The 17,715-nt window shown below is 49.6% G+C and overlaps 1 protein-coding gene across 5 annotated transcripts in view; it reads right to left on the reverse strand.

The window, feature by feature from the left end:
• SH3PXD2B (SH3 and PX domains 2B) overlaps positions 1 to 17,499 on the reverse strand; it is an 84,480-nt gene extending 66,981 nt beyond the window's left edge. For all 5 annotated transcript variants that reach the window (XM_062587125.1, XM_062587124.1, XM_062587122.1 and 2 more), the window contains exons 1-2: positions 17,377 to 17,499; positions 3,369 to 3,449 (exon numbers count right to left, since the gene is read on the reverse strand). In XM_062587125.1, the coding sequence (XP_062443109.1) occupies positions 3,369 to 3,449; positions 17,377 to 17,448 (153 nt within the window). In that variant the 5' untranslated portion in view covers positions 17,449 to 17,499. The remainder of the gene's footprint in view (positions 1 to 3,368; positions 3,450 to 17,376) is intronic.
• Positions 17,500 to 17,715: the final 216 nt, after the last annotated feature.

A 17,715-nucleotide genomic window follows, 5' to 3' on the forward strand; every position in this document is an offset into this window, starting at 1 on the left:
CTGGATGGGGCCAGAGCTGCTACTGAAAATAAAGGCCTGCTCAAGCTCCTGGTTGGAGCACAGAAAGAGACAGATAGAATCACTGGGATCATAGATACTAAATTAACAAACATCTCTACTTAAACATGCATCTACTGTGATTGCAAAAAGCCTTAAGTAAGAACAGGTTTTGTTGGATTTTCATGAGATAAGGCAAAAAGAGATTCTTGACACAAGATCACCTGCGATTCAGGTTTCCCTTTCATGCTCCAATGCATCAAAAAAATCACCATAATTGGACATGGGAAAAATATTTTTCCTCTTACTCTGTTTTCAGAAGCAGCCAAATCATTTTAGCCTATTACTTAGTTTATTTTATTTTTTTTCTAATAACCAGAGGCATGAATAATTTCCAGCATGGAAAATTTCTGCCTAAAGAGCTAAAACTGGCATGGAATCATAAAGCAGAGTCATATAATAAAGACCTCCAGCATCTGCAATAGCCAGTGCTACCAAGCTTACCTAGAGCATTTTTTCCACTGTATTAAGAGGATCTGTTTCATTCCTCTCCTTTCAATCCAATTTCCACTATATGGCACCAAAAGTTGGCAGCATATCCGTGATAACAGAGAAGAAAGGGGAAAACCACAGTTTCATTCATTCTTTCAGAGAGGCAAAAAGGAGTGGTTAATTTATTTTTTTGTAAGGCAAGTTGAGGGAAATGGGAAGGTGAGGGGTGGTGTTTGATTATTTTAAACTTTCCTATGTGCACCATGATAGACACAAAGCATCTTTTCCTCTAAAAGTGCTCCAAGGTTTTTTGCAAATTTGTTGTACTCATACTACAGCCTGTTTGCATCTCCTTCTCTGAACGGTCTCCAGTGACAACGCTTTCCACCTAGGAGCACGCACGGCTCCAGCTAAGATGCCAAAAAGAGGAAGGAATAGCTGCTATTTTCTTGTGCGCCTGCATGCACAAGGAGCAAAGCGATCTGTGCAACAAGAGGGGGCTGGAGATGGCACTGGTACTGCCTTGGTAGATACAAATCCCAAAAGACTTTACCCCTCTTGGGGCAAATGACCATGGCTGCTCGGACACAGCTGATGTCCCGAGCATCAGCGAAGATGAGATGCTGCGGAGAAGGAAGCGCTGAGCTCCGTTTCCTTTCGGTGCTGGCCGCTGCCCAACAGCTGTTCCTTGTTTATTTACTTTAATATATCCTTGGTTACGCAAGTAGCTGCACACAGCTTAACCCCTGCCTGCACCAGTGCGGCCCCAGCCACGCTACCCACCCTGCCTCAGCTGGGCTCACCAGGGCGAGACACCCGGGCAGGCAAGCACAGGACTCCCAGCGCTCACTCAATGTGCCTATCTGCAAAGCTGCCACCCCCTGCAGGCAGCAAAACCAGCGATTCCCATCTTTCTACAGCTGCTCCTTCCTCTCCAGGTCCCCTCCATGACCCTCTTCACCACCCTGCGTTTCTGTACTCCTACTTTCTGCGGCAGGGAGAGCTGCCCAGTTTCGCTGCTCTTCACATGGACTGACCCCAATGTCCTTTTGCAGGGTTATGGCTCCAAAGAGGTTGCCTTGTCGGGCAGGGCACAGGGCACCGTGGATGTGAAGAGCAGCCACTGTTTCGCACAAATTGCGCACCCACGTCTACAACAGCTTTTCAAGCTGACCCGAAGCAAACAAACTAGCCGAACCTGCTTAAGCTATCTGGATTCCCACAAGGCTTGCTCTGCTATGCGGGCCCAGATGTGCTGCAATTTTAAAAGTGTATTTGGGTCTGCATGCATCCAATCCCTAGCAGCCTGAAGTGAGGCATCCTTGTCCCAGGGCACCCATGGCAAGTGCAATACCCTTTGAGAGAAAGCACAGGGCCACTTGAGCCCGTGCGAGCCAGCAAGCGGAGGCAGAGGGTGCTGAGTTCCTCTCCGAGTCCCATGCACAGGCCAAGGAGGGAGCTGCCAGGGAGTTTTCTGGCAGCTGCTGCAGGCCCATGGATCACTTCACGCATTTTCCTTTCTCATCTGTACAGAGCTTGTTCCAGCAGCTCAGTTTGTGTTTTGGCTCATAAAGCCCAGCCAGACCCCTTGGCTCATCTCCACTGTATAAGGAGGGGATGGAAAACACCCTTTGCCTGCTTGCCCAAGACACTGCCTTTGGTCGGTTTTCTGCAACCCGTTCTGTCTCAATTGCATTTCCAGGTTCCACCCTCCTCCTCTTCTCTATCTTCTTCCTAGCTGCCCCGCTCTATCCCACACCAGGACATAATCGCTAAACTAGCTGCTATCGGCTGTCCTCCAGGCTGGCAGTGTACCCCACTGGATAAAGGGAATTTCCCTAGTGCCTGCTTCCTGAAACACCAATCCTGAAGGACAGGTAAGCCCCTAAGTATCAGTGCTTTTTGGCAGCAACCCTGTTTTAAAAAAATCAAAAAGCACAACACCCACACTTGCACAGATTTCACCTCAAGGCATTCATACACCCCTGTTCTTCCTCTTCACCTCTGCAGGGATTGGAGTGCTCTGCAGGGAAGGTGCAGGCAAGGCAGGAGAGGCACACGGGGCACCCACTGCCTCACTGGGCTCCCCAGCCCTAAGTGCTGGTGAGTCACGAGCCTTCAGCTCGCAAGACCATGAGGGGCCAGTTTGCAGAGCTATGGCTGCAGCCAAGGGGCTAAAGCAGTGCAGTAGGCAAGAGCAGAAATAAAACACTCCTAATCGAACTGATCAGAGAAAGAGCAATGGAGATACCTGAAGAGTTGTGGGCTGCAAGATGGGAGTCTAAGCAGGCAGCTGGAGTGAACACACAGGCAGGGCAAGCATTCGCCTCCTTTGGGCTGAAGCCAAAACCCACCTCAAGGCAGGCACTGAACCTCATTCTCTACAGAAAGAGATCCCAGCAAGATTAGTGTCTCCCTTCCTGATAAAAATCCAACAAATGATTTTACCTTTCCACACAAGAGAGGCATACTGGAACACAGCCACTGAAAGAACATCTTCAGCCAGGAATGACTACATGGATCACTTCTGAGGAACAGGTCTTGCCTCCCATTTTAGTAAATCAAGTGTTTAGTCAGGGGAGCGACAGAACTCCTCTAACACTGCTACATGCGAAGCCCCACAGCACGCACGCCGAACTACAGCGTCACTGAAGGGAGAAACTGCTCACCAGCTACAAGCTCAGCTTTTGAGAGTGCTTTGTTCTTGCCTTTTCAAGGATGTCCAAACAGCATTTACATTTCCTCCAATCAAAACATTTTCTACAGATTACAAAAGGAATGCTTACCTTTAGCATAAGATGTAAACCATGCTTCTCCAAATTTACCCCTTCCTTTTGCCTCTCCAAAGTTAAATGCACAAGAACTGGAGAAACGCTTACCTGCAAGTCAAAGAACTTGCTGTACCGTCGGTATATGACTTCAGTGGACCCACTGGACCAGGTGACTTTGATAATGTACACCTGCAGGGAACAGAGGAAGAAATCAGCCACGCAATAGAGAACAGCCCACACCACAAACACAAACTGCTGCTAGGGCTGCTAACACAGCCCCCTACGGGCATCTATAAGGAAAGTCTATGGGAGCACTTAAAGTCGATGATTAACTTCAACAATATTAGAAAATATGTATGCTTAAGTTACTCAGCTCCACCGCTGGAAAATGTCTATCTGAAAAATACTCACAGTTGTGACTCTAGTCAGCTCCCTATCCCTAAATACGGCCATATGCAAACTGTGAAAGGGCACTTTAGATAAGAACGGGGAAGAAATCTCTCCAAAAACAGACACTAGTTAATAATACGCCTTGGCCATCCCAACTATAGCTGCAGCATCCAGTTTGACCCAGAGATCCCCAGACCGCAGCCTGCAGTGCACCATAAGCTAGCACTGATGTCAGAGTTGCAGCTTGCAAGAACTTATAACCCAGAAGGTTCAAAACTTGGTTCATTTTTTCCATTAGTAGCTCTGCTGTAATCTTAAGGTTTTGTTGACTTAAACTTGTTGGGGTGCAAGTCACCCTCTTGTTCAATAAAACGATACAGTTGCCAGGATTGTGTAAGTTATTCACAGATCATGTGATAAGGCTTTTACTGGTAGCAAATGCAAGAAAAAGAAATAATTTCATTATTCTTCCATGAAAGACAACAAACAAGCAACAGACTTGGAGAATTATTTATTTAATGTCCTCATTTGCTGTTTGCCGAAACCAAAGATGACGGTTGATGAGATGCCAATGTAATTCTCAAATGTTGCAAACCTCAGTCTTCACTAATTGACAACAGATTGACTAAACAGATCAAGGGCATGTTCATTTTTGATTCTTTCTCCACCATCCCACATATTTCACCAGATATTCAAGTATCAGTTCACCAAAGCAGGAACAAAACATCAAGAAGACTCAAGGAAACTGAACTGCTAGAAACTTCAGGCTAACAAAATGAAGAGCAAGGGCTCCTAGAACAGTGCTGTTTTGGTATTTAAAATCCCTTACCGTATCACAGCTTTTTCCACAGAGACATACATTTTTCCAGATGCTAGATTCCAACCAACATCCCTACCCAATATCCAAGCTCAAACACCAAGAGACCTAAATGAATAGTGCAACACTAAGTTCTTCGAGCTACTCTAATGCCTTACTAAAAATCTAAATTAAAGGACATTCTGCTTCTCAAAGGACTGATGCAATATTGAGCTAGCAAGGTGAAGAGACTAAGGGAACCACACACTCTTCCCTGTGGTGTCACTTTCCATTTTAAGACTGAAAAAGAGGCAGAGAGATGAAGTAAGTTCTTACTCCTAAAATAAAGATCTCCAGCAGTTTCAATCCAATTAACTTCTCTTAAACCAGATGAGCTGCCCAAACTCAGCTGCTAGCACCTTTATTTAAGTTGCAGTAAACTGGTTGAAGCATTACACCCACTGCTGCTTTCTACCAGAAGAATCAGAATCACTCAGCTTCATCTCACAGCCCTAGTTCAACTAACCACAACCTTCCTTCATTCACAAATTGTCTTATTTCTGAAGGACCTGCACTTTCTTCCCATTGATACAATGAAGATTAGAATACAGCATTTATAACATCTGTGAAGGCCTGGATGGACAGTAGTTTACTATAACAGGGTCCCAGGCACTATGCTCAGTTGCTAGCGACTGTGGCTTGATGATTCCCTCACACCTCCTCAAGCCAACATCTGCCAGAGCACATGCATATGCTCTTCGAGCTCCACAGGATGAGAGGTGACTCGACCAGCCATGCTTTGTAGTGAAAATGGCTTAAGCTGCATGAGGTAGTATTTGAAATTTGAGAGCATCCTCACGCACTTACCACCTCTCAGGCACACAAGGTAATCTCGCAGCCCAGCTGAGCCCAAGGTTTACACAGAATATTCAGTTCCCCAACACCAGTGCTTCAGTACATCCTCTGCTTCTCCAGGACCAGCCTCTCAAACCCACCTCCTATAGTGGAACAAGAGCCAGCACACTCATGTTTTGGGACAGATCCTATCATCAGCAAACTAAGTGTTAACTTCATGCTAGGAGAGCATCCAAGCTGCCTTTATCCTCACCCCAGGACTTGCTGGGAGGCCAACATGAGCTCATTTTGGTTGGAACTTCAGCTGATATCCCAGCTTTCTTACCAGTCCTCAGCATTTCATGGGGTTATATCACTGCTGGCTGCCTGCCTGGAGAACGCCTTCCACTGGGGTAGGAGAAAGAGCCAACTTTTCTTCACTGTTTATTCCTATCCTGCCTTTATTTGGAGTCAACAGTTTATTACACTGGGATTTTAATCAGGATGTGGATTCACTCAAGATAAAATGAATTTAAAGCTCAGAAGGGTAATAAAGCCATGAGATTTGAGGGCACACCAGGCTTTATTATACACTTTGAGGGAAGGGGCAGTTCTCCCAACTTATGAGCTCACTGCTATCTTGCTAACATGTAGATCTCTGGTATGTCTCGATAATGGTTTCTTGCACATCCCATGTAAACAGCAGAAAACTCTCTGTGGAGCTACCCTCCTCACCTATCTGCAGAAAATGAAGAGATGGGAAAACACACAAAAAAGGGAGATTCTCCACATCTTTTGTCCTCCACGTGCCCTATATGACAATGGTATTCTCTTGACCAAAATCTGTACAAAGCTTGGTCTATGCTGATACTTAATCCAGTTCCTGCTGCTCTAGGGACAGAAGACAACCAAACCAACAAACCATCAGAAGGCAAACCTCAGGCACCCTGTAACGGACAATAAAGGGGCAGATTTTCAAAGGGATCAAATGGTGCAATCAGGCAGACAGTGGTGTTTTCCAAAGGGACTACAGATGGCCAGGTACCAAGCTCCCACAGACATGCAATGGTCCCTTTCTCAGATGCTTTTGGAAGACTCTTTCAGTGATGAAATAATTTTAAGACATTGCACTCAGTCTGAAGTTTCACATTTCCTCTTGTGTGCAGGGTATCTCCTAACGTGGCACTGCACTCCATCAACCCAGGAGAGCCTGTGATGAGAGATGCCTCCTCCTCCACCAGCTCCCAGCCTGCTGGCTGAACTTGGCTGTAAAAGAAGCAGCCTAAAAAAAAAAACAGTTTTGTCCCCACAGGAAGCCATTCAGCACCGGTTCCAATAACACACAAAGCATGTTCCCGCACACAAAACACAAGAGGGGGCATGGAGCCGCTCAGTTTTGAGGAAACTGCTCCAAGAATGGGCGTTTTCCACGCCTGACTGTGTGGGTGAGGGCATGTGGAAACAGTTATTTCATGAGTCTTCTCCAGCTTTTCTACGGTCCTTCAAAGAAATAACATACAGAAACCACCAGTAGGCCTTTTCCATGGAATGAGCAACTCCTCATGAAAGATATCTCCTACGGCTGCAGCTGGCTCTGCCTTGGGTCTCCACACCCACCAAAATGCTCTATCCGTGAACGACAAGCACAGCTGGGCTTGAAGGGGAAACTGCAGGGAACAGGGGGAAGCCAGAACTCAAATCCAGCTCAGAGATTTCCTCAAGGGGTGGGGAGAGCCGAGCAGACGGCAGGGAGGCAGCAGGCAGTGAGATCCAAGAGGGGGCTGCAACCCCATCATGTGGACTAGGCCAGTGGCCAAAACCAACAGGCAAAGCTATCTAAATATTTACAGGCCTTCTCGGGCCAGCAGCAGGGTCTGCACCATGGAGGGAAACTAGCTGACTCCGTGAAACCTGGGAAGTGATGGTTCCTTTCCCTCCAAAAAAGGATGCCTGACTCTGCCCCACTCCCACCTCTGCAAGAACAGCCTCCACCCCATGCCCTGCTCCAACCTAGGTCGCTGCACGTGTCACATCGAAACCGCAGCTAAGTTTGATCTCTGAAGGCAAAGGGCCAAACTGAGCTTTGGAACAGGCAGAAATCACTGAGACTGAAACCCTCTCACATTTACACTTAATTTGAACCACAAATTACAGAGGAGAATAACTGAAATTCATGCTCATGCTTTTGAAATTCTTGAAATGCAGTTCATGGCACTTGCCCTACTAGAACAAGGCACAGAGGAGGGGTACAGAGTTTTCAGAGATACTTAAATGCACTTGAAGTCTGCTTTCAGGATTAAAAAAAAGCCACATCCATACATCTCCCCTCCCCAACCTCATTCTTCTCCAAACCGTCTGTTCCCTTGTCTTCAAGTCCGCCAGGCAGCATCATGCATTCCAAAACCTCCAAGCACAAGACAACTCACACTTTGCAGCAAGCCTGAATTACAGAGCAGAAGCAGTATCAGGCTGGGCTATCTTTTCAGGGCCGTGGTGTTCACTGAGGAGAGGGAACAAGATCTTCCCTCCAGTTCCACATGGCTTTTTGTGGGCGGCAGAAAGTTCAGAGGGCACAGTGACAGTTTCAAAGGTTCAGGGGATCTTGCTTAATGCTGGAGGAAAGAAACACTTCATATTAAAGCAAAACACACCACACGCTCCCATTCCTTGGAGGGCAGAACTGGAACAAACCCTTTATGGAAACTGGAACCCAACAGATGCAGAAGGCTGAACTCTGACTGTCCCAGCAGTGCCTTGGCTCACTAAACTTCCTATGAGGCTCTACATTGCAAATAATTGGCCATACACCAGCAGTTCAAAAATTACAAGTCAGGAAGACTATCAGGACCATGGTTCTCCAAGATTCTCTTTGAACACCTCTGATGTAAAGTGCCCTAGTTGGAAATATGAAGATGGAAAAAAGATCCATCATATTATCCAAGTTCATCCTGCTGGCTATCATAAAATTGTTCCCTACGGAGCCTGTCTCATGTGATCTCATGCATATCGCAGCTTTTCTCCCTCTCCAGTATTTCTGGAGACACAGTTCAGAGCAAGAATGAGCCAGTGGAAAGTAGGCCTAAAAACCTTCATAAGGGAACTGTCAAAAATGACAGGTTGCTAAAAGAAATGCAAATGGCACCTGGCCAACCATAACAGAGCTGTCAACAAAAGCTGCCAATCAGCTATCATGTTAGCAAGGACTCTGGCAACCACAGGGGATATATGCTGGCAACTCGCAGCAAGCAAATACCTTCCACTACTTCAATAGGGAGATCCACCCTCCCACCGGGAGCACGCTGTGAGGATGGGGAACATCAGAGCCCAGCCTCCTGGGGATGGTACTCAGAGACAGCACCACACACATGGAGAAAGTTCCTCCACTCGCTCAAACGTCAAATGCCACCAGGTGAGTGGGCTAGATGGAACCGAGAGCTCACATGCAAACCAAAAGCGGTCAGAATCCCTGAGACTGAAATATCTGAGAACAGAAGGAAGAAGAATTCAGTGCAAATTATCTCTCTCTGGAATGCAAGCCAGGGATCTTTTTTTTTCCACCCCTTAAACAAATGAAGTAGCAAGTATAAGCCCTGGGAACTGTCAGACCCTAGAAGTATTCCTTCAGGGACTGATAACAAATCTGAGTGCTGCAGATAACAATGCTTTTGATAATTATCATAACTCAAACCGTCTGAGGAGGTTGAAGTCTTTCACAAATGTTCAGTCTCGCATCTTACCCAAGATGCATGTTGTCCCCATACAAAAAAAAAAAAAAAAAAAAAAAAAAAAAAAAAGGCTTAAAAAAGTAGATGATTCAAGTGGCTGACTTGAGGCAATGGGATTAAGAACAGACACAAGGAAATATTGAACTGTACTTGAAACATGGGGCCATATGACCTTCTGAAATAATCACTTCTGGACTGCTTATATAAACACACTAAGAACATATACAAAACACAACTCAGAAATCAGCTTGGACTGCTTAAATCTGAAGAGGAAAGGAGAGACTGAAGTTATAGGAAAACTTAGAGCAACAGTTTCAGCCTCTTTCTCCCCACAGGTCTTCCAAGGATACTTGGAAAGTATCCTGGGCGTAGGGGTACAGCCCAAAGCAAGTCTCTGGGGAAAGGGCAGCAGCTGGCTCTCCCGGCTGCAGACGGTTTCTGGAGCAAGCAGGGGTGAGGGTTACCTGCCAGCTACCTCCAGTAGGAGTGCTCTCTGGTGTAAGGAAGCCAGATGAACAGCCAAGGTGGTGCACAGTGTTAGCAAAGCCCCAGCAATTGTTACCTCTATTCCCACTACCCTACACACCCTCCTTCCCCACGAAGCATCACAAATAGCAGATGCTCTGTGTAGTCCCAGCTTTCAGGGTTTTGCACCAGTGTGAAAGAACTGGCTAGTTCATAAGCAGAATTTCACCCTTTCCTGCAGAGACTGACTCAGTGGGGACCCTTGAGCTCACTACCTGATGCAGCAGCATGCAGCTCCTAGGTCTCTGAACAAGCAGACGCCAAGACAGCAAGTCCACCCATCAGAGCACCACACAGATGCGTCAGCCTGAGCCAAAGAACAGCACACCCATATTCGTACAATGCGACAAGCCAGCCAGAAACCTTTCAGCAGGACTCTGGCATAGTGCTGCAAGTCAGCTACAGCCTGGGTGCCTGTGCAGCTCTCCCTGCCCTTCCAGGGCTCCTCTGTGCACGTGGCACCAAAACAGCTCCACATCCAGTGCCCAAGGGGGAGGCCAAGGGTACCTATGGCGAAGGCAAACACAACTCCAAGGGGTTCAACACCAAGAACTGTGCCCTCTTTGGCCGCAGAGAAACCGCCCGGCAATGGAAGACGGCAGGGAGTAAAGCCAGGAGGCACGTTCACCCAGGGCTTTGGGACAGGGTCACACTGGCTGCCTCGCGTCAGCGCCTGCCACGTCCAAGGCACAGTAACAACCGTGGATCAGAACGCGAGACTGCTGTCATCTGGAAAGAAGCTTCCTGAGCCGGGCTCCTCAGACGCGCCGTGGTGCCGACCCATCGCTGACAAGAGCGCCAGTGTATACCCACGGCCGCTCACCAGCGCTCCCAACGCAAAGCCAGACAGAACAGCCTCCAGCAAAGAGAGAACTGTCTGAAGAGTTGCTTCAAGTAGGTTTGAGCCTGTGTGGTCTTGGGTCCAGAGAGACTACGTACAATAACCCCCTCTGTGGAAAACTCCGCATATTTAAAGCATCTTTCACCAGCAGAGGGAAAAAGCATCAGCCTCTTTATTCCACCCGCACTCTCCCACATCCCAAAACACAGGGAAACAATGCGAGAGCCGTACTGCGGGAGAACGCTGGCTTCAGCGGCAACGGCAGGGAAGGGGCAGAGAAACCAAACGAGCCGAGGGAACTAACCCAAACAGAGCAGTGTTTAATATAGAAGAGGGAGTGGGAAATTGTAAGAGGAAAAGAAAAAAAGGAGGGAGGTGACTGGAAACAAAGAAAGTTCTTGGCCGAGTGCTGCTGCGCTTGGCCCCTCTCCATGAGCCGCTTCCACAGCAGGAGTGCAGGGCTGCGGAGGGGAGCGTGGAGCTCGGCACCGTTCGCGCAGCGGGGCAGCTGCTCGGATCGGGAGCGGGACTGCAGCTCCCAGCTCTGCCCTCCAGCGCGACCGGCTGCCTGCGGGAATCCTGCTGTTCGCTCCCCTGCGCCCGCTCAGACCGGACGAGCGGCAGACGGGTGGTTCTGGTTCTGAGAGCATCGAAAACAAGGAGGTATGACCAGGTGGCAAGTGCAGCACAGCCCTCGAGGCTGACGTGGATTCCCCCAGCTAGCGGTGAAGAGACCGAAGCAAGGGGAGCAGTGCTGCAGGGAGCTAACTGGGATGCAGTGGGCAGGCCAAGAGAGGTGGCGTGAGGACAGGAATATCCTCGCCACCACAGCAAACAACCAAAAAAAAAAAAAATTGTTTGTAGCCTGCTGGACTACAAACCAACTGCTGTTTGCAGCCCTGATTCATCCCTTTTACTGTACCCTCCTTAAAACCCCAAAGAGTAACAGCTTTTCATGTTCTGCTGCTTTACAACTCACTAGGGCACAACTCTGCCCAAGCACAAAGCCAAGAAGTTGCTGGTCTGAAAAGTGCATGTGTGCACGGTTACTGGGAGCACAGAGACCTCCAAGGACAACATGCTGAGCTTTCCTCAACCGCTGCGCACTCCTCAGTCGCACAACATATACACCAGTTTCTTTGCTCCGAGTCACAGCAAAGGTCAAACATATGGATTCATTTGTTTCCTCTTTCCCACCGCTACACAAAACAGCCAGAAAACAGAAATACTCTCCAAAGCAAAGCTGTGGGGATCAAGGTCACCAGACCTCTGAGTGGACAGAGCTATGTCCTTTACGCTGAAGTTCACCACTGAAACTGCCTGCAAACACCAGCAACCCCACTGCTCTCCACAGTCTGCAGGCAGAGCTTTTTCATCAACCTCAGTGGACACCTGCCAGGCAGAGTTTGGCCCTACCACTGAAGTACGGCATTCTAGGTTTTCAACAGCCTTAAGTAACACAACTAGGGAAGAAAAACAAAGGATTGCATTTGACTGTTGCTTTTCACAAAGCCAAAGTGCTCCCTTAAGCCTCAATCTACTTGAGAAGTGAGCAGGAAGGCAGGCTCAATCAGCCCTTTAACGCTAAGCAACAGAGCAGGACCAGACATAAAGATGGGTCCAAATTTCTACCCACTGGAGGCTCCAGCTGCAGAAAGACTCCAAACCCTGGGCCTTTGGCCTGCCTGAAGCAGAAGAGAGGGAGCGCATCAGCCAGCTGATGGGAAATGGGACCAGACAGAGCTGAGCCACAGGACACAGCAGCAAAACAAAAGTCTAGGATGCTGAGAAAGAGAGCGCTTTCAGGGTCTCAGCTCCATCCTTCTCACAGGGCCACGAGCTGCTGGCTCAGTAACTCTTCCCAAAGCAGCAGAGAACACAGCTTCTGGAGTTCAGTCTTGTTTCACATGGAGTATTTTCACTTTTATTCTCTTACAAAATTCCTATTTTATTCAATAGCCTTCAGACAGATTTCACTACTCATTTTAACCTTCTGCTCCTTTGGTCCAAATACATCTAACTCCTTCAGTTTCCTCTCGGGACATTCCAGCCATACCATAAGCACGGCCACTCTCCACAGAGAGCATGGTACTGGAGGGAGTCATCTCCCCATGCCCTTTTAAAGTCAAGCAGCTGATATGATTCACAATATTTAAATATAATGCTGTTGTACATGGTGATTTTGAGCCAGGTCTCCTCAGATCTCTGACTGACCAAGGAGACTATGACACACAAATCCACGTGTCCAGAAGACATCTTCTGCTTTATATGAACTAGCCACTGAGGAATAACTGTGACTCTTTAGATCAGCAGGCCTCTTGCAAGTCAAGCATTCTTCTCTAAATACTTGATAACCAATTCCAGATAAGCAATGCAGGGAGGGTTTGTATGACAGATGAAACACGAATAGCTGGACGACCATAAAGAATGAAGCTGCGAACACTCTGGAGAAGAGAGATGCTAGCACTTCACAAACTCTAGATTAAAAATACAACACATTTACTTTTTGAATACGCTTTTAGTCAAACATGTTTAAAAACAGATATCAATATTATAATCTAGACACTAGATTGACATGCACTTTTAACTACTTTTGCAAGGCAGCTGCAGATACAAATGAACTAGTTAAATATGCATGGTTATTCACCTTCAGTACAGTTTGCAGTCTTGTTAACTGAGCTTGCAAAATAAATATATGCTGTACACTTCGTTTAAACTATTCCTTTTCAAAGCAATATGTGTGCATTGAGGCTGGGAAAGGAAGTCATGCAAAAGCATAGTCCAGGTTTTCCAATAAGCTAACAAAAACAAACAGCATGCTGTTCTCCCCCCACCCCCGTCAGATGTATAACTAGTTTTAATTCAAGCTCTAGAGCAAGCATTTAAAACTATAAGCCTTATGGAAATATTCTTGGTGGAAGGAACTGTAGAAAAGATAAGATTCAATTGTATTATTATTAATGCATAGAACAAAACACACTAATAGCAGCCGTATTAAAATGAAAACTCCTGAAGCTTGACTAAGGGCAAGAAAACAACCTAAAATCTAGATTTAGTAAGGAAAAGTTTTATTTGGGGGACTCTCTAAGAAATAACAAACATAAAACTATAAAAAGATGCTGTGTGAAATCCTTTAAAGGAAAATTTTAAAGAAAAATCCTGTTTCAACTATGGTTTTGTTTTGTGTCTTTCTTGAATAAACATTCATTTATCAGATTCTGAGACTTGGCCAGACAACAGAAATGACAGTCTGCTACTCTGTCGCCCAGAACGATTATTTTTAAACCTTGCTCTTGGACTTTACCTTTCCAGATTTGCAATATGCTCCTGGGACCCTCGTTGTCAGTGTCCCCAAGCGCCAGACTCCCTAGGCGTAAGCTCTAATCATTTAAATATGATTCTAAGGGAAATGTCCCTGCAGAGTGACCCCATACCTCCCTTCACCAGCGAAGGGGAATTGCTTTCTTCATCACTTGGAGAGAGAGCTACAGAGATCTTCAGCTTCGTCGTTCCCTCACGACAGAAGCAGGGCAGTCCATTTTGCAACAAACACTTGGAAGAAAAATCCTCTCTCTAATTGCCCTTTCCACTTCCCATCCATGAAAAGATGACCTTAAAGGACGTAACAAGTAGTACAAGTAGTGGCAATTTAAACACTCAGGGTTAGTAGACCTGGAGAGAAGGTATAAGTGCAATGCACCATCGTATGGTGTCACAGCTCACAGAGCAAATTCTGAGGTCCTATCGCTTGCAGCAAGGACCTCGGTCCCACTGCCCTCCCCCTGTCAGCCTCTCTGCTTGTGAGGCTTGAGTTTGATAAAAACAGGAGGCAGACATGTCCATCTCACCATGCCAACATTAGAGTGGTAAAAGCCTTCCAGGCGCAATCATCAGGCCATCGCCATTTCTCCTTATCACCCATGCTCCTTCAAGCACACCTGGGTTTATTTTGAGCACCCTGCACAGCCTGAGTGTTTCACACCCTCAGCAATGGAGTCAGATACTGTGCTGTCACTAAAATAAGAGAGTATGTATTGCAAATAGGACCCTACGGGGTCCTTCAGTGCACGGCTGTTCCTGGCTTAGCCTACCAGTGGCCATCAACAGAGAAACAGGGCGACAGCGACCCCCTGGGCTGGGATGTACCTCTCCAAGGAAGATTTTCATTGGTTTTGTATACACATGTGCACATATAAGTGGCCTAGCATGGAAGAGGCGTGCAGCTGTGTTCAGCTCCCCAGTTAAAGCCTGACAATTCGTTTAGTGCACGTTTGAGTCTGCACCCAGCTACCCAAACCGGACTGCTAGCACCTTGCTTGATCCCACCCTAGCCAAAGTCTCAATCATTTGGGAAGTGCCCTATGCCATGGAACAACGCTCCTCTTGGAGACTATGGTCTCCGGGGAACTCACAGCCAAAAAATAACATCATTCAGCTGGAAGAAGGGCCACGAAGGGTTAGAGGAGGATGGAAATACAGAGGCCCTATGAAGCCTCTGACCCTGGGAACTGCTTTATGTGACAGGCTGCAAAGCTCCGGACGGCATCTGCAGACAAAACGCTGAGAAGTGGCACGGAAGATCCAGGCTCGCAGCACGGCACAGGCGAGCAGCACCACGGGAGCAACAACGGACGCTACCACCCAGCGCGGAGACAGCATCTGATCATTTTTCAAGGAGAGAGACAAATATTCCCAACCTCCTCCCTCCCCCAGCCCTCTATTGGGGAAATACTACATCTCGTGTTTCACATCGGAGCTGCAAAAGCGCAAGCTTTTGTCTGGGGCTACACAACAGGTTTTCTATCAGTTACCAGGGCGATGGGCAAACCACTCGAGTGGGAATAGAGCAGACCCTTCCAGAGTCTCGCTCTCCCCACCGTGGGAACCAACAAGGACTTCGAACCCTGCTTTGATCCCCCTTTTCTGGGAAACCAGAACTCATGATTTTCTGCTTGTGATCTCACTACGGCCAACACAACCACACCTTCGTCCAGCAAAGAAAAGCTTCGGATCTGTGCAGAGAGAGGAGGCTAAATCTGAGTGCTACAGGTCACCGACAGGTCAGGCCAGAGCAGAGGCACCAGCAGGAAAAGCCAAAGAGCTCCTCCAAACTCTCCGAGGACACCAAGCGACTGCCTTCAGGGGACCAAGCAAAGCAAATTTATGCTCAGAAATGAGAAGCTAGAGAGCAAAGGCTTAATACATGTACTTTGTGGTTGACTCTGATTTGCAGTTTGCCAGCAGATAGACTCTCAAGATGACTCAGCCGTGATTTGCTGCTCCCTTCTCCCTCTCTTTGCGGGAAGAGAGGAAGGGAAAAAAAAAAAGAGAGAGATAGAGAGAGAAAAAGAAAGCTTTTGATTCTATATAATTAACTGGCTTTGTGAATCTGCTCGGATCCTATCGATCTCTCAGACAAGGCGAGTGCTCCCGTTTACTCCAGCGCTGCCGCGAGGAGGCTGCTGCCTGCGAGCTGCCTCCCTTCCCGGGACCCGTGCCCGCTCCCGGCCGCGCTGCTGAGTTTCCGTCCAAGACGGCTCCAGGCAAAGGTTAGAGGCAGAGTACTCGAGCGGGGAGCAGCCAGGCTGCGCAGCTGACTGTCACGGACGGCTTCTTCGCCTGCCCAGCTCCGGGGCTCCGGCCGCAGGAGTTCCTGCTCCCGGAGTACCCCGCCGGCGGCCCGGCGACGCGCCTCTGTTTCTGTAAAACGCTTCTGCCCCAACTTTCCAACCTCATGGGGGTTAACCGGCCCAGCGGGCCGCAAGAAATCCCCTGCCCCAGCAAGAAAACAAGACGGCCTAGGAGGGAGCGGGGAGGAAGAACCCGTGCAGGCGAGCCCGCGGAGCGCCCGCTGTTCGAGCGCTACCGACGGCCGCGCGCGAGATGCGTCTGCCGAGAGGAAGAGAAGCACATGCAGCTAACGAAATCTCCTTGCGTACGTGTTCTCCAGGTCCAGTGCATCGTCTAAACAGGATGGGTAAATCCGGGACAGGGACAGCAGGCAGATGGGAGCAAGCCTGGGCCAGGCTATGCCAGAGCCTGACAGGGTCACAAGAAGGGCTGGAGAGGACAGCAGGGTGACTGCAGCCACATGGCAGAGCTCGCCAGACGTGAGCGGGGGGTAAAGCCCTCTACCCTCTACCAAGCTTGGGCTGGCCCTGTCCCCTTTTCCTCTTGCTGTTGCTCACTGCCGCAACAGGCCAGGTGCCCCGGGGAAGCCCTGGTCCTTCCAAGCGCTCCGGGTGCCCACCCTGGCCAGCCCCACGCACGTCAGCCTGAGGAAACACCGTGCGCCTGCTCGACCCAAGCACAGCGCTAGCAGAGCGTCACTGGCTCATCCCAGCCTCGCGCAAGCGGGATGGGGAGACGGTTTTGATCTTTGTTTCATGTTTTTTCAGGATTTGGAAAGGTTCACCTGCAAGGTCTCTATGGACACCTGGAAATGTACCAAAGTGTAAAATAAAAATAAAAATAATAAGGAAAAAAAACACCATAGCATACACATTACAAGTGCTCAGAAGATACTTTGAAATAGGAAGGAAAGTGTTTCCTATGCAACACAGGGACACAAGAAGGGAGACTGTCCTAGTCACAGCAGCAAGGAGCCAGGGTGTCCCTTACTCCAGCACGCCGCAGCCAACAGGTCTGCGAGCCCCTCGGCCCCGCGCAGCCCCCTCGGGCCCGCCCACCAGCAGAGGCACTTGCTGCGGGGCCCGACGGGCAGCAGCCAAGGTGCCTCCTCGGACCCCTCCGCCAACACCGCGCCCGGCGGCTGCTCGCAGCCCGATCCCTGCGCAACGCCGCCGCGGGCGCAGCGCCCTCCACGGCGGCTGCGGGCAGAGGGCCGCGGCGCCCCCGGCCCCCCCCGCCCGCGGGCAGCCGGGCCCCGCCGCCCGCAGCGCCCGCCCTTTGTTTGCCCAGGGCCGGGCCGAGCCGGGCCGGGCGCGGCAGAGCGCCCAGCGCCGCCGCCGCGGGGGCCGGGCCGTGCCGTGCCGTGCCACTCACATAGTGCTTGTTGGGGATGCGCCGCTTCTGCACGTCCAGCACCTTCACCTCCGCGATGCTCCTCCTGGGCATGCCTCCGCCCTCCGCGGACCCGGCGCCAGCGGCGAAGCGGCGGCGCTGCGGGGAGGCTCTGGCGCACGCAGCCGGGACGCGGAGCCTGCAGCGCCGCGGAGCCTGGCGCGCCGCGCCGCGCCGCGCAGCACCGCCCGCCCGGGGCGAGGGGCGGCCCCGGCCCGGCCCGGCCTATCCCGGCCGAGGGGCGGCCCCGCCGCCGCGCGCTTAAAGGCGCCGCCCCCGCCTCCCCACGCGCGGCCGGCGGAGCTCCCACGCGCGGCGGCG

Source organism: Rhea pennata, chromosome 14 (genome assembly GCF_028389875.1).
Source record: "Rhea pennata isolate bPtePen1 chromosome 14, bPtePen1.pri, whole genome shotgun sequence".
Classification (NCBI taxonomy): Eukaryota; Metazoa; Chordata; class Aves; order Rheiformes; family Rheidae; genus Rhea; species Rhea pennata.